The following is a 14,870-nucleotide window of genomic DNA, read 5'->3' as shown; positions in this document are numbered from 1 at the left end:
AAATGTTTATTTTAATTATATACTCACTAAACAGCCAAAGTGCCGCTTAAAGAGTATGAAATAATGGCTCAATCAATTTCCCTCTCACTTCCATGCACAGATACACTTACATCCAGAAACATACACACACAGACACTTCTTTTTTTTAACATTCTCTATATTAATTTTATGCTCACTAAACAGCTAAAGTGCAGTATAGCGAGCATAAAATAATGGTGACTGCACTTTAATATGCTCACCTGAAGTCTCAGACTCAGTTTTCAGTGAGAATTACCTGTGTATTAAGGTTTACTATCAAAATCCCAAATGCAAATGCTCTGCAAACGGGATATCGAGTGGCAGATGGTCGATTGCCATATTGCTGACTGTCGGAAGTTTGTATCAGCGAATGCATTCACTGATATGAAATCAGTCTAAGGGCTAGAGATCTTGGTACATTGAGGATTGGGACATTCATCCCTTTCCTCACTGTAGTGCAATCTCGGATTTGGCATATAGAGCTAGCAGGGGGTGCAGGGGGGCTTGCCCCCTGTAAAGATGTACTGAATGTTTGCACTGTAGTGTTTTGTGTTCAACATTAACATTGACTTTGTAGTTGGGTATCTGAGTCAATATTGTGAGCAGACTTTATTTTAAATTTGGGCATTCTTTTTATGTTTATGACTGGAAATGCAATTGTTTTATGATGTTTTGATGGTAAACTGTACATAAAACACCCTGCTGGATTCATAGATCATGCAATGCAATATACAAATCCAAAACTGTAAACAAGTGTCACATTTGGATTATAATATACATTCAAGGTGCCATGTAAACAAACATTTAAAAAGAGAATACTTGAAAATGCACAACAGCTCTCCTCTGTTGAAAATTAAAGTTTTCAGTTTTGAATTAAATACTTGAAAAAAATAACTGTACACACAACATACAGAGTAATTTTATATATAACCTAAACAGATAAAATCAATAAATCAACAAATTTATAATTTTATATATTTCATTAAGGCTTCACTCTCAGTGGCATATCCTAAGAACATCTCAGGCACAAAAAAAGTCATGAAAGCATGCATTTCAGTTGTATAACAGAAATAATTTTCATATGACAATTGAGTGACTCAGTGGGACTTGTAAGTAATGTATGTCTCTGGTGTTATTCTGGAATGTCACAGCAACTCTGTTGCAGATAGACAAGTGATATGTCTTAGTGCTTTGGAGGAAGTATCGTGAAAGATTCCTTATTACCGTAGGAAGTCATGTGAAATCCATAGTGTTATCTCTTGTCAGCTGACCATTGAAACTACTGTCTGGTAATGTAGCAATTATTTATACTAAAGGCAAAAATTTATGTAATTGTACCACAGGTAGCATAAAGATTAACTGGAGAACAGATCTATTGTTTCACTTTCTTAAAAAAATGCTCAGACCTATTGTGTAATTCTTCTAAGATACTCAGGGTTATTACTCTAACCACTTGCTAGTGGTTACATTTCATATTACCCAGGAAACAAGTTGAGACAAACCAGAGCATTCTGACAAAATAATATAAATGCAAACAGGAAATCTACATGAAACACTAAGCATTTTGAGAAATACATTTTAGAAATATGTTAGCTCTTAGAATGATCCAAAATATCTGAGAAGTATTGTCACCAAACTAAATTTCCTGACAGATACCCTGATTTCTGAATTTTCTAATGTCAGAGACCCTGATTTCCTTACTGTTAGGAAAAATTCCGGAAAGGTGGCAACCCTAGGCCCGACCAAACCAAATTTTTATTTGAGAATGAATAAATTCCAAAAGGGCCAAATCCACCACAAAATGACCCAGGCAGCTGCCTATAACCGGAGAAGGGGGTGATAAACATGAAAAAGAGACAAAGGAAACAATCTCATCCTGACTACTTGCCTGTGTCCACTTGGCTGCAAATCAGGTCCCCTCAGCTTCTCTGTTTTGCTCCAGTCTTCCAGTCTTTTATTGTCTGAAGGGTAAAGTATTCCAGCCAATGATAGACTTTCTGGAGCTAAAACAGACTACAACAAAACTACTTTCCTTTTTAGAAAATGCTGATACTGGCTGTGTGCTGAGCTCTCCTGAAAAGGGGTATTTTGCACAGCTAGACTTTCCTGGTAAACAAATGCAATAAATAAATGAATACATAAAAATATGGAAAAATTATAAGTAGAAAACAAGATACTTGGTTTATTATTAAACTACGAAATTAACAATATAATATAATTCTACCTGCTTGATAACTGAACGATAAATCACCTGATAGATCAACAGATGTAATAAAGATAAGCTGGAAAGTACATTTCCCATACCTGCTGCATGTGTTGTTGTCGGATTTGTGCTAGTTGAAGTTGTTGAGGATGTTGGAGCTTGTGTTGTAGTTACTAAAATATGAAGGAAGACATATTATATTTTAAACACTATTATCAAGTAAATGCTAATTGTTTATCTCATTATTTTTAATACTGTGGTTCAATATGTTTTTGTTATATGTTAAACTATTTTTCTCTAGTCATTTGGGACTATGTCCATGCAGTTCTTACCATTTAACTCCAACTGACTGTAGCTGCTTTCTTGATCATGATATGTTGTATTGCTTTTTATGCTTCATAATTTGTTGTTTGGTGCATAGATTATTAAGCACTGTATTAAATGTGATCTTGAACTCAATGAAAGTTAGTTAAGTTAAATGTTACATGAAGCCTGCACACATTAAACTATTACGTAAACCTAAGGGAACGTTAGTTATGAAGCCTGTATATGTTACATTGGCGATTATCTAAAACATATAACATAAACTAAAATATCTAAAAACAAAATAATTTATAACAACAAAATACTGGATTGTGGCACAAGCTATGTAATGCATTTAATAATAGTACAACAAGTGATCTGTATATCAAATAATAAAAACAGATAAAGTGGTAATAAGAGATGTAAGAAGCTTGGTGAAATTCTAAATATTTACAGCTAAGGTAATAAGGTGAAACATATTCCAGTTTTACTTTACTCAGTTTACATTATTTTATTGCCTATAGGCTTGCAGCAGTTCTTATATGTTTGGAAAACACGTGGCATAATAAATGTGCATGTGTTTGTGTGAGTGCATCTACCCATCTCTGTGTATTATATATCTGTATAGCTAGATATATAAAGATACATGTGTATCTATAAATATATATATATATATATATATATATATATATATATATATATATATATATATAGTGGGCTTACTTTTGCTCCATTTTTGTTCATTACCATGGTGGCCAAGTGGGTCCTTTCACAGGGAAAGGAATTCGGCAGTCTGTATGTTCATTGTAATGTCGTTTTGGTGGAATCAGCTTGGGTAAGTCAGATTCATTGAAATATTATTTCATTTAAACAAAGTAGATTCATGTGTGTGTGTGTGTGTGTGTGTGTGTGTGTGTGTGTGTGTATATATATATATATATATATATATATATATATATATATATATATATATAATTCTACTAAAAATAGTCTGAACACACAAATATTGATGTAACACGTCAACAAAAAAAATTGAAAAATAAATATTGACCCTAAACCGAGCATCTTCTGAGAGATATCCTTACAGAGGGGTAAACATTTCTGCAACCCCATACCCTCTGCTAATTAGCTCCTTATTCATATTTACTCCAAAATCACACAATGTCAGGGAAAGGGCATATTTTACAGCTATGGTGATGTGCCAGTCTCACACAACTGTTGACCATCTGCTTTGCTGTCCAATGTGTGTTTAGCCTAAACAGATATCTTGGTGGCTGAAGGCAGTATACACAGGGCATGATACTGGTTTAACTTTATAGCAGGAGTTACGGAATATGGTAGTCCAGCTCTTTGCTATGCAATGAGCAGGGCCAGTCCTCATTGGTGATGTATGGGCATCATTGTTTGGCTTGTGCTTGGCCATTGATGGGGCTCTTTGGCTTGTACATGGGCATTGATGGTGCTTTTTGGGTTGTACAAGTAAAGAATAAGCAGGATGGGAATGGAAAAGCTGGGGTTCTTTTGTAGGATGGGTGCCTTTTTCCATGCAAAAAAAAAAGATAGTTTAGGGAAAGAAGCAAGGGAAGTAAAAGGAAACTAAGAGGCTTAGGGTAGGTAGTGGGGAAGACAGAAAAGAATGACAGTGGGTGTGGTAAGACAATAGGAGGGGGGACACAATGCTGAAGGACACAACAAAGATTGATGAGACCATGGTGAGAGGAGGACCAAACAACTGATAGGAGTTAGCATGGATAGAAAAGGGAGGAGAATACCAGGATGGGGGGGGGGGTACAGCATGGTTTCCACAGCTGCAGTTTCTGATAGCTGACAGCTGGCTCAAGTGGAAGATTTCTCACCAGCCTGGGCACTGCCTCAGATAGGGAAACACTGCTGGAGAAGGATGTGACTTAATTCAATGGAGGAGATTATTCATCTGGCCAATTTGGGCATCAAATCTCCTGTTGATAATCTCTCCCATAAAGTGTGCCCAGTAGTTGGCAAAGTTGTCAACTCCAATGACACTTCTACTGGCAGGTACAACTGTCCCAGTATCCAGTTTCATTGTGGGCCAAAATAAAATACATTTCTCTAAAAAGCCCCCTTTGAGCACTTTTTCTGTAATTCTGATAAAATCTGGATTAAGCTATTTTTCCACTGACCATGTAGGTCAGTGCAACTTCTTAGCCTGTAATCAGTCCCCAGCCTTTCCAAGATACTCACTATCTATAGCAGAACAGATATCCTAGACATATTAATAAAAGATTAATATTAGACAGTAAAACATAAAACACCTTACCTAGAACCATCCATCAACACCTGTTTGGCATGCTCACACTCACCACACCACCTACTCTGCAACTGCATAATCAGTTCCTTATTAGAATGATGAAGGTTTACAAAATCGAATGGCTAAAAAGCTGAATATTCAGCTACTCGAGATCATTTTTCTGAGATCGCAGTACAGTGAAGATCAGAAAATGTGCCTTTCCTCACTGTAGTACAATCTTGAAGTTGGTATATATACTTAGCGAGGGGTGTGGGGGGCATAGCCCCCCACAAGACCGATTTCGAGTAACTGCATATTCGGCTTTTTAGCAGTTCGATTTTATAAATTTTCATTGCTCTAATAGGGACCCGCATAATTGTGCTTATTAATATTTACAGTCACCATTGTGTACATGTGAATTTATTTAACGCTTTTTATCTATCTTATAAAAGTCCATTATTTATGCAAATAAAGTCATCAAACCCTGAAAGTGTGGAAACATTTTGTATTGCTGTTAGTCATTAAAACACTAGTCAACTCCATCTATGAGTTTGCCTACTGGTTTCTGTTAAGTTGTTGTTAATAATTTCAATAACTTGCAACTCACTTGTTAATAACATTATGCTGACTAACAAAATACTCGCTAGAAATAAGTCTTAATGAGCTAAACTGCTATACCCATTATATAATCATTTGTGTACACTATGAAACAGCCTGTGCTATGGCAGAAATGGGTCCACAAGTATCTGGTCAATACCCTTGTTAAAAAGCAAACATAGCAGCAGTAAGTAAGTAAGTAAGTAAATAAACAAATAAACAAGTAATTCTGTTAAGGTTTTGCCTTTTTCCACCTAAGCGGTTTAATATCTCACAACTATTGCATCAGCCTAGTCTGCATGTTGCTAAAAGTTTAATGAATAGATCAATTTGGGCACTGGCTGTGAAAGTGTAAAACTAAAAAAAAGACCTAAATTGTAATAGTAGAACACTTAACCACACAGGGTAAATAAAGTTTCATTCATGTCTCACACAGGCCTTTTGATCAGTCTTCTAAGGTATCATGCATATTCTAGATAAGGAAATTACAATCTTTTCAATTAGGAAATGGAGGCATTTATGGCTGTGGATGGCGTTCGCAAGGCTAGTCACCCAGAGGTGTAACCTTGGCTCGAAATGATTGTCACTGTTGAAGTGACGCCTTGACCCCATGTAGAAAATGGGAAAAGCGGTTGAGGATGGATGGATGGATGGATGGATGGATGGATGGATGGATGGAATGGCTTTCATAAAACTAAGATTTTTAGTAGGCAAGAAGTGAACCATATATATTCTGTTTTACTCATATTTATACTCGGTCTGGAAAATGCTTCAAACCTGTCCTGTGTTACTTAACCAGAAAGAAGAACTGCTCCACAAGTGCTCAGTTATCTGAAAAAAAATTCACAAAAGGCAGGGTCGTGTTACATACAACTTTGTGCCAACCAATAAGTGTCACATGGCAAATTACAGTAACTTTTTATGCTGGGACAAACAGAAGAGGTGACAGGGAACACTTCTATGTTGTACTTTTAGTTGTCTAAAAGGCAGGCCCAAGTGACGTATTAATGCCCTGCCTGGAGTAAGATACTGAAATCAAATGTTATCCCAACCTATCAATTTAGTCCCAATTACAAAATGGGTGTCAGTTTTTTTCCAAATAAAAGAGGGTCACGGAGAGCAGGGTCTGACACTGATCAAAAGGTAAGGCAAAGATTACTTCATAGGAGTCTTTATACTACAGCAAATAAGCACAGCTTTTTTTTGGTCTATTAGAATAAGTGGTTCTTTAAATGTTGAGTTCTTTTGGCTATAAAATGCTTAATTATTTTTAGTTAGCAGTTTTTTTAGAGTTGTGCATGCCAAATACAGCACTGTATTCAATGATGGGACAAATGAGGGCTGAGCAAATGGGAGATTAGTATGAAGAGGGATCTAGATGAGAATGCAGAAGAGATAAGACAAGAGTGGTCAAATAATTTTCTGATACTATTAGAAATATGCTGCTTTAAGCATATCTTTTTGTGTACTTTCTTAAACCCAAATCTTGGTGACAATCTTAGCATGAATTTCATGTGTCCGATGCTATGCAAGAACACTAGTGCAATTAGCACCAGTTATTTGTGCTATTAAGGCCCTGTTGGAATATTACAGATTCTGACAGTCGACATAGAATGTTTGTAGTCTTCAGCAAATTTAGTTAACCAAATGACATTGGCTTTTGCCTGAACTTCATAGAAACAGATTGCAAAGAGGGAGAGCCCTGTCAGAACACTGAAGTTTGCTACTAGATACATTTTTGTTTTTTTAAAGATGAGTAGTTAAAGCTTGATGTTGTTCCTTGAGCTGGATGTTAGAATTTTATGATAAGACAGGATGAGGAAATGAATTCAAAGAAAAAAAAAGTGTCCACAAAATGGATTTCAGAGTTATTGAAGCTTGATAAAATGGATGCAGCTTAAAGAAAGTCTGTAAAGATTTTTGAGATGATGAGAAAACATAAGTAGCATATCATTACTCGTAGTACAATAAAAAAAAATATATTCCTGCATCGTTTACATTTACAAAAGTAGGAGAGTTTTGAGAAGATAGCCTAGTACAGTCTGAACTTGCACAAGAAGAAATAAGAACAGTGGGATAACAACAACTTTTAAAAATGATTGTACAGAATTAGAAAAAGAAGTGAGATCCGGCTAAAGAGATGGAAATCTAGATAACTTCTTTTTTGAGAAATACGGTAGTTGCACATAATTGGGTGAGTTATCAGATGCAATTTTCTGTCCTTTAAGTGTACTGTTGATGGTGAAAAGAGTGAGAGAAAGATAAATACTTTTAACAATGGGTGGCTAGTATTCAAACAGAAGGGGTAGTGCATCCTTATAACAGACTCTTCCGGCTAGAGTATAGTATGTTTCTTCACTGCAGGATACTTTTAGTCGTACTTTATGTATTGTTGCAGTCAAGGTGTAAACAGAAAACTAATGAAAGATGACACAGCGCAACAAGATGTTTGATGAGTGAGACATGTCAATGGAGAGCAGGTTGATAAAAAGAATAACACATTTAGTGGTTAGATGAGAAATGTATAAACTCTGCCAAAAAGTATTAGACAAACGTTGTGAGGTGAACCTTAACTAGAAGAAGATCTTGTCCAAATTTATGCTGCTGCTGCCACCAACTTGTGATCTGAATAAAATAAGATCTTTTCCATACAAAACAACATTTATGTTACTGTTGTTAAATGTCAGTGAATTAGTAAACAGAAGTGGCGTAAAAAAAACCCACCATGATGACTTTGTTGGGCCAGTTAAGAAGAATACAGATGCCACTTTAACATTTAACTGTTGTATAATTAGTCAGAGAACTACTTCACATCATTGCTCACTGTTTGCTAGAAGACAGCAGAGAATAAAGCAGGAAAAGGCAATAATAGAGAGATTAGCACCTGTAAATGCATTATACTAATAGGAGCATGGTTCTGAGTGTAGATTAGAGACTCAAAGTGTTTAGACAGAGGAGGAGGAGAACAGAAACAAGGTATACTTCTAAATCAGCTGAGTTGTCTTATTGCTGGATAAAAATGACAGATAAATGTTCTGTCAATCTAAGAAAACACAAGACTTTATTGAAATGAGGACAAACGTGATGGATGGATAGAATAACAGGATTTCTGGAAGCATTAATAAAACTCATTAGCTGTAGTGCACATTACAAGATAGGCTTCAATTGGGTGATTGAAGTTGTGTGATTGTAATTTAATGAAGCTAAGTGAGAATAGTTAAACAAAGAAGAACTCAAAGGCAGGAAAGGAAAAGGGGATGACAACTAAAAGGAAAATCTCTTGCTTCACCCAATCACAGTAAGTAAGGGATATAAACAGCTTTGATATATGATATTAAACACTATCTTCTTCTAATTGCATTACATAACATGTTTTCATATTTTTTCACTTGGATGAGATAAAAATCATTTGTTAGAAAAACAGTACCATTTAAAAAGCTTGTATTTTATCCATATTATTTATTTAATGGTCATCACACTGTCCTTCAAAGCGTAAACTTCTCTCCTGCTAATTTTCTTTTGTGCAGTCTTAGACAGGTTGAGCTGTGTTTAAACTGCGCTAGAGGAAAGAATGATCATAGTGATTTTTGCAAAATATTTTACAAGGAAAGTTTTGTATGGATTATATGGAAGAAATTTAATGGCACCCCCTTGATTTACTTTAATTTCCCTATTTTTATTTTGACATTGTATTTTAGCTTAAAATAATTAATTGCTGATACAGAAATCTTGCACTGTCTTTACTGTCATTGGTTTCTTACCTCCTTTCCATATCAAAAGACATAGTGGTGTGTTCAGTATTGGCTAGCAGTGCCACCACCTGGACATGCTTCATCTCTACTGAGCTAGTTAGAACCGTATGTAATATGTTATTCTTTCTTCTGCAGTCCGATACCAACTATCATTTCTCTTGGGGAAAGACTCATTTACCTATTATACTCCTACCTTGTCATGCATGGGGCTGATATCTTGTACAGATTGGATTAACAGTAATTCTACCAATAGAATTACAGTGAGCTACAAAACAAATAAAGAAAAAACATACATGCATAAAAAGTAAAAAATACAAAATGATGACTCTAACAAAATTACAAAAAGTGTTTTGCTGCACCACTATAGCACTGCATCTTTAAATATATTATCTCAAAGAAATTGCAAATATCTGTGTAAGGGAAATTTCCTTACAGCCAACAGTTCCTACAGTACAGTATGTGTCCGCTGTGTTTTGTTTTCTAGGTGACACAGGCTACCAACTTGTGCCTTGGTTAATGACAGTAGACTGTAACCCACAGTGAGCTGCTAAGGAGTGCTTTAACACACGTCTGTTACAAACATGGACTGACAATGAGTGAGTGCTTGGTCTGCTCATACCATGTTTTCATTGCCTGAATGAGTTGGGGGCCCTAGTGTCTGAATCTGCTACTGCATGCAGAATGTTTGCAGCCTGATGAATTCTGCATAATATGATCATAGAGTGATCTGAACTGCAATTTCCAAAGCAAGCCACCAATAGTGGCAGTACAGCTTCCTGTATCCTTAGCAATGGTGGCAAACTCACAGCAGCAGCAGCAGCGGGCAACCCTGCTAGCAAGCTTGTGGATGGTACAAGCTGCACAGGTCAAGTGGCAGCATCTAGCCCACAACTAAGGGACATGGCATTCACTATGTTACAGTGTAAAGGTATAATAAATGAATGCTGTACTATTTGTAGACTATGCTGCACAATGCATGGTCAACATACATCATACTTCATATTTCAGACATTTCTCCTCATATCATAAACAAAATGTGCAATCAAATGATATTAGCCATCATCATTTGTGCAATATTCAGTGGATGGTGGCACAAATGCTAGTTACTTTGGCAGACTTTGACATGAACTATAAGGTAGCAGCTTTTATGTAAAACGTTTAGGAATATACACTGTATAATTGACTGTAGTGTTCCTGAAGTTTTATTTACTTGTTAAAAAATGCAATTTGTTTTCCATCATAACATTTATCATTACTGCTGTTGTCCTTTTATCTTACATTTCTTTGTCTTTTCTCCTGTGATTCTCATGTGATATGATCCAATGTACTTTTGCTTACAAAATTTCTTTCTAATGAATAACTTCTGTTTTACTGATGTTGAATGTGTCCATAACAATAGTAATGTGTCATACACAATGTCCAAAAAAGATAGTGATGATGATAGTTCCAGAAATTGTGAGCAAGTGCTAACATGTAAGCTTAATGCTGATGTGCTCTGATGATTTACTGGGTGCAAGGAATCATCTTGTTATTGAACAAACAGTTCTGTTTGCCCTTTGAAGTCTGATGAGGCCTAACTTTCTTCTTCTTGCTGGAATCCATGTAAGTTCCTGCAGTGTTTTCCCAGTAACACATGTAGTATCTACCCTAATTGCCCTCTATGCATGGAGACATTCCCTTGTCCATGACCACCTTTGTCATCAGAGTGTGTGTCTGGTAAGTTCTTACTAGTCTGCAGATGGAGGCTGTCAAAAGGTCATAGCTATCATAGATGGTTACTAGGCAATCAGCCCAAGAAAAATATTATGCCTAGCGAAGCTTATGACAAATTTACCAAAACATTGCTGACATGTGTCAATAGCCCAAGGAAATTTCTGAGTTATAATATAGGCTTGTACACATCAAGCATTCACAGGCTGCCCCTGTCCGATAGGGACGTAGGTGTCAAACTCTAGGTGTGATTTCCCATCCGATGGCCCAAGTTGTGTTTGAATATGGTTTGAGATGGGCTTTGGGGTGATATATGAGACACAAACCTGTCCTTCCATCATAACCGGTTTATGTTACAGACAAGGTTTTGGTCGATAGGTTCATAGGTGTATACTAGGCTGATGGCCCTGGAGCCTTTACAAGCCTAGCTCATAGGATTACCCTGGCATCATGCCAACCAACTTTAGTTCCCATTGCCTCTCTCGAACACAGCCACTAGAGTGATCCCTGGGGTGAATTTTCTATTTCCCATCCACTCATCAAGATTTCTCTTGAAGAGGGCCAGTGAGGTGCTCTATTTGACATGCATGGAAAGTCTATTCTATAGCATGGGCAGTCTCTGACTTATGAACCTGTCCCTACAGCACATTCTGTTGATTGTAGTAATGAGGTTGAGGTCTGTGGAGCATGTGGTGCAGAGGGATTGGGATTCCTTTAGATGTAGCATTTCTAAAAGAGCTGAGTCAGACATGGTTCATAGGTTCATAGATAGATACTAGGCTATTGGCCCAAGGGCCTAAGTAAGCCTAGCCAACAAGGTTCCCTGGCTTACGCCACCTAAGAAAGTTATTTTCCTGTGCCCCTGTCGAGCAGAGCCACAGAAGTGATCCCCGGGGCTATATTTTCTATTTCCCATCCACTCATCAAGATTTTTCTTGAAGAGTGCTAATGAGGAACTTTGCTTGACATAGAATGGTAGCTTGTTCCAGAGCATGGGAAGTCTCTGGGCAGGAATCTATCCCTCTGGCATGTCCTGTTTATTGGGGTGACAAGTTTTAGGTCCCTAGAGGTTGTAGTTCGGAGGGATTGGGATTTCTTTAGGTGCAGCATGTTCAACAGCTCTCGGTTTGACATAGCTTTATATGTTATGCAGATATCACCTCAGAGTAGGTGATATGCTATGGAGTAAAGCTGACATTTTTTGAGACAGTCAGTGTAGGGCATAGGCTCATGAGTTCATAGGTTGGTACTAGGCTATTGGTCCTAGGGCCTATACAAGCCTGCCCATAATAATTCCCTGGCTATGTCTTCCCACAATATATGCTTCCCTGTATGAGTTCAGTAATCCTTTTTGTGAGGTACTTTTGTGGCCTTTCCAGCTGCTGCAGATGTCTTGTGAGGTACATTCCAAAAGGGGCGTTGTACTCTATAATAGGTCTAATGAGTGTCGAGTAGAGGGGGACAGTGACCTCTTTTTTCCTGGATGAGAACCCTTTTGTGATGAGGTGTGCCATGTAGAAGGATTTCCTGACTACTGTGGTAATGTGATTATCAGAGGTGAGACTACTGTCCACCTGGGTCCCAAGGTATCTTATCACACATTTGGCGTTAAGTAGACTGCTACCTATGTGGTAGTTCGTGGTTACAGGGTTTTTAGTAAAGTGGATGATAATGCACTTTTTGGCATTGAGCTTGATGCCATGACTCTGAAACCAGGCATCTGTCTCAGTGAGACCCTTCTGTAGGATGTCCACATCATTTGGGGACTCAACTATGGCTCCTAGTTTGCCATCATCTGTGAACTTTGTTAGCCAAAGGCCTTCTGTGTTAGCCTGTACTTCAGAGTAGATACCAAATATGAGCGGTCCCAGGACTGAACCTTGTGGTACTCCACTTGTCACTGGTTTGAAGTCAGATTTGGAGTCTGCACCTTTTACAGTGTGGGCTCTGTCAGTGAGCCAGTTGGCAACCCATCTTGTGATGTAAGGATTTATACCTAGTTTAGTGAGTTTATCTATAATTCCAGAATGGGTATGGTGTCGAAAGCCTTGGCGAGGTCAAGACAGGTTGTGTGCACCACCTTACCCACGTCTACAGATTTGGTGACTGCCTGAAAGAAGTTAAACAGAGATTGCCTCTAAGTAGGCGATATGAGAGAGAAAATAGTTGAGGTTTTTTGAGTGTGCCCATGTAAAATATTTAAGGCCTAGGATCCGCTTTGTGAGGTACTTTTGTGGCCTCTCCAGTTGTTGCAGGTGTCTAGTGAGGTACATGACAAATGGGGCATTTTTCTCAATGATTGTTCTAATGAGGGAAGAGTAGAGGGAGACAATGGCCTCTTTCTTCCTGGATGCAAAACCTTAGTAATGAGATGTGTCACATAGAAGTACTTTCTAACCACAGTGGCAATGTGGTGGTCAAAAGAGAGGCTGCTGTCAACCTGTGTTCCTAGATCTCTTATAACACCTTCGGTGTTCAGTAGACTACCATCGATGTGGTAATTCATTGGAACCAGGCTTTTCCCAAAGGGGATGATGACACATTTGTTTGTATTGAGCTTAAAGCCATGGCTCTGTCACCAGTCGTTGGTCTCAGTGAGGCCTTTCTGTAGGATGCCAGCATCACTTGGGGAGTTAATCATGGCTCCCAACTTGCAATTGTCTGCAAACTTTGTCAGCCAGAGTCCCTTCCTGTTGGCCTGAACTTCTGAGAAGTAGATACCAAACAGGAGAGGACCCAGGACCAATCCCTGTGGGACTCCACTCATGACTGGTAAGCAGTCTGACTTGGAGTCAGCTATATTCACACTGTGAGTTCTATCTATGAGCCATTTTGCAATCCATCGAGTGATATAGGGGTTGATGCCTAGCTTAGTGAGTTTTTCTATGATTCCTGAGTGTGGAATGGTATCAAAGGCCTTGGCCAGATCAAGGTAGGCTGCATGATCTACCTTGCCTTCATCCATAGGTCTGGTGACAAAGAAGTCGACCAAGTTGAGCAGGCATGCTCTACCCTTCACAAAACCAAACTGTGTAGAATCCAGAGTTTGGAGATTCCCTATATCCTTGTTTATTAGGTCCATGATGATACGTTGCATAACTTTGCATATCAGACTTGACAGGCTAATGAGGCGATAGTTCCCAGGGTCTGTAGTTGCTCCTCCTTTGTGGAGAGTGATGATTATAGCAATGCGCCATTTGGTAGGGACAAAGCCTGATGTGAGGCTGTGATTGAACAGGGCACACAAGTGAGGTGCCAGTTCACTCTGTAGTTCATGAAGAACACTGTCAGGGATACTGTCAGGTCCCATAGAAGCTGTATTCTTGGCCTTGGACAGTGCTGTTTTAACCTGTGCAGCAGTAATACTGGGTGCCTCATAATCTACTGGTATTGTGATGGGTCCTTTGTGGTGGGGAAGACGGGTAAAGTTGGCACTGAATCTGTCATCCAGTATATTGGCAATATCTGTTGGGTCAGTATAGGAGGTACCATTGTGCAGTAGCTCAGAGCAAATCTGGGTATTGCCATGGAGATTCTTTGCAAAAGACATACAAAACGGTGTTGGTGATTTCTTGAGCTTTTCTTATCTTCTACAAAAAGGGGAGGGTGTTATTGAACTACATATTGCATATTAGGTTTGCATTCATGCAGCTGCAACCCTTTAGGCCCTGATTAATGTTATATGTTTCAATGTCTGTGTAATTATGAAAATATCATTGCAATATCAGATAAATAGAAGCAATGAAAAATGCACATATTAAAAATGTACATTAATGACAATAATTCATTTAAGCTTATACTGGGCACTTGGGATTTGTTCATAGGCACAGGAACATCTGAAGGACTCTGGTCTTCCTGAAACTGACTACTTTTCACAAACAATGATGAACACCTCAATCACCATCCCCTAGCAAAGGTACATGATGCATATGAATGTATCTGCTGCAAAAGTTCATCACTAACTGCAACAATTTATTTTCAGTTGCAAGACATTCCCTTGTTTCCACATAGGCATAAAAAA

General features: G+C 38.0%; 1 protein-coding gene across 1 annotated transcript in view; it reads right to left on the bottom strand.

The window, feature by feature from the left end:
• Positions 1 to 14,870, bottom strand: part of LOC122801339 (salivary glue protein Sgs-3-like) — a 276,893-nt gene that overhangs the window by 85,137 nt on the left and 176,886 nt on the right. The window contains exon 6 of the mRNA XM_044070879.1: positions 2,323 to 2,394. Coding sequence (XP_043926814.1) covers positions 2,323 to 2,394 — 72 coding nt within the window. The remainder of the gene's footprint in view (positions 1 to 2,322; positions 2,395 to 14,870) is intronic.

This window comes from Protopterus annectens, chromosome 4.part1 (genome assembly GCF_019279795.1).
Source record: "Protopterus annectens isolate FY-2018-M chromosome 4.part1, PAN1.0, whole genome shotgun sequence".
Taxonomy (NCBI): domain Eukaryota; kingdom Metazoa; phylum Chordata; order Ceratodontiformes; family Protopteridae; genus Protopterus; species Protopterus annectens.
Note: the sequence above shows the minus strand (reverse complement) of the source record. Positions and strands in the feature narration are given on the sequence as shown.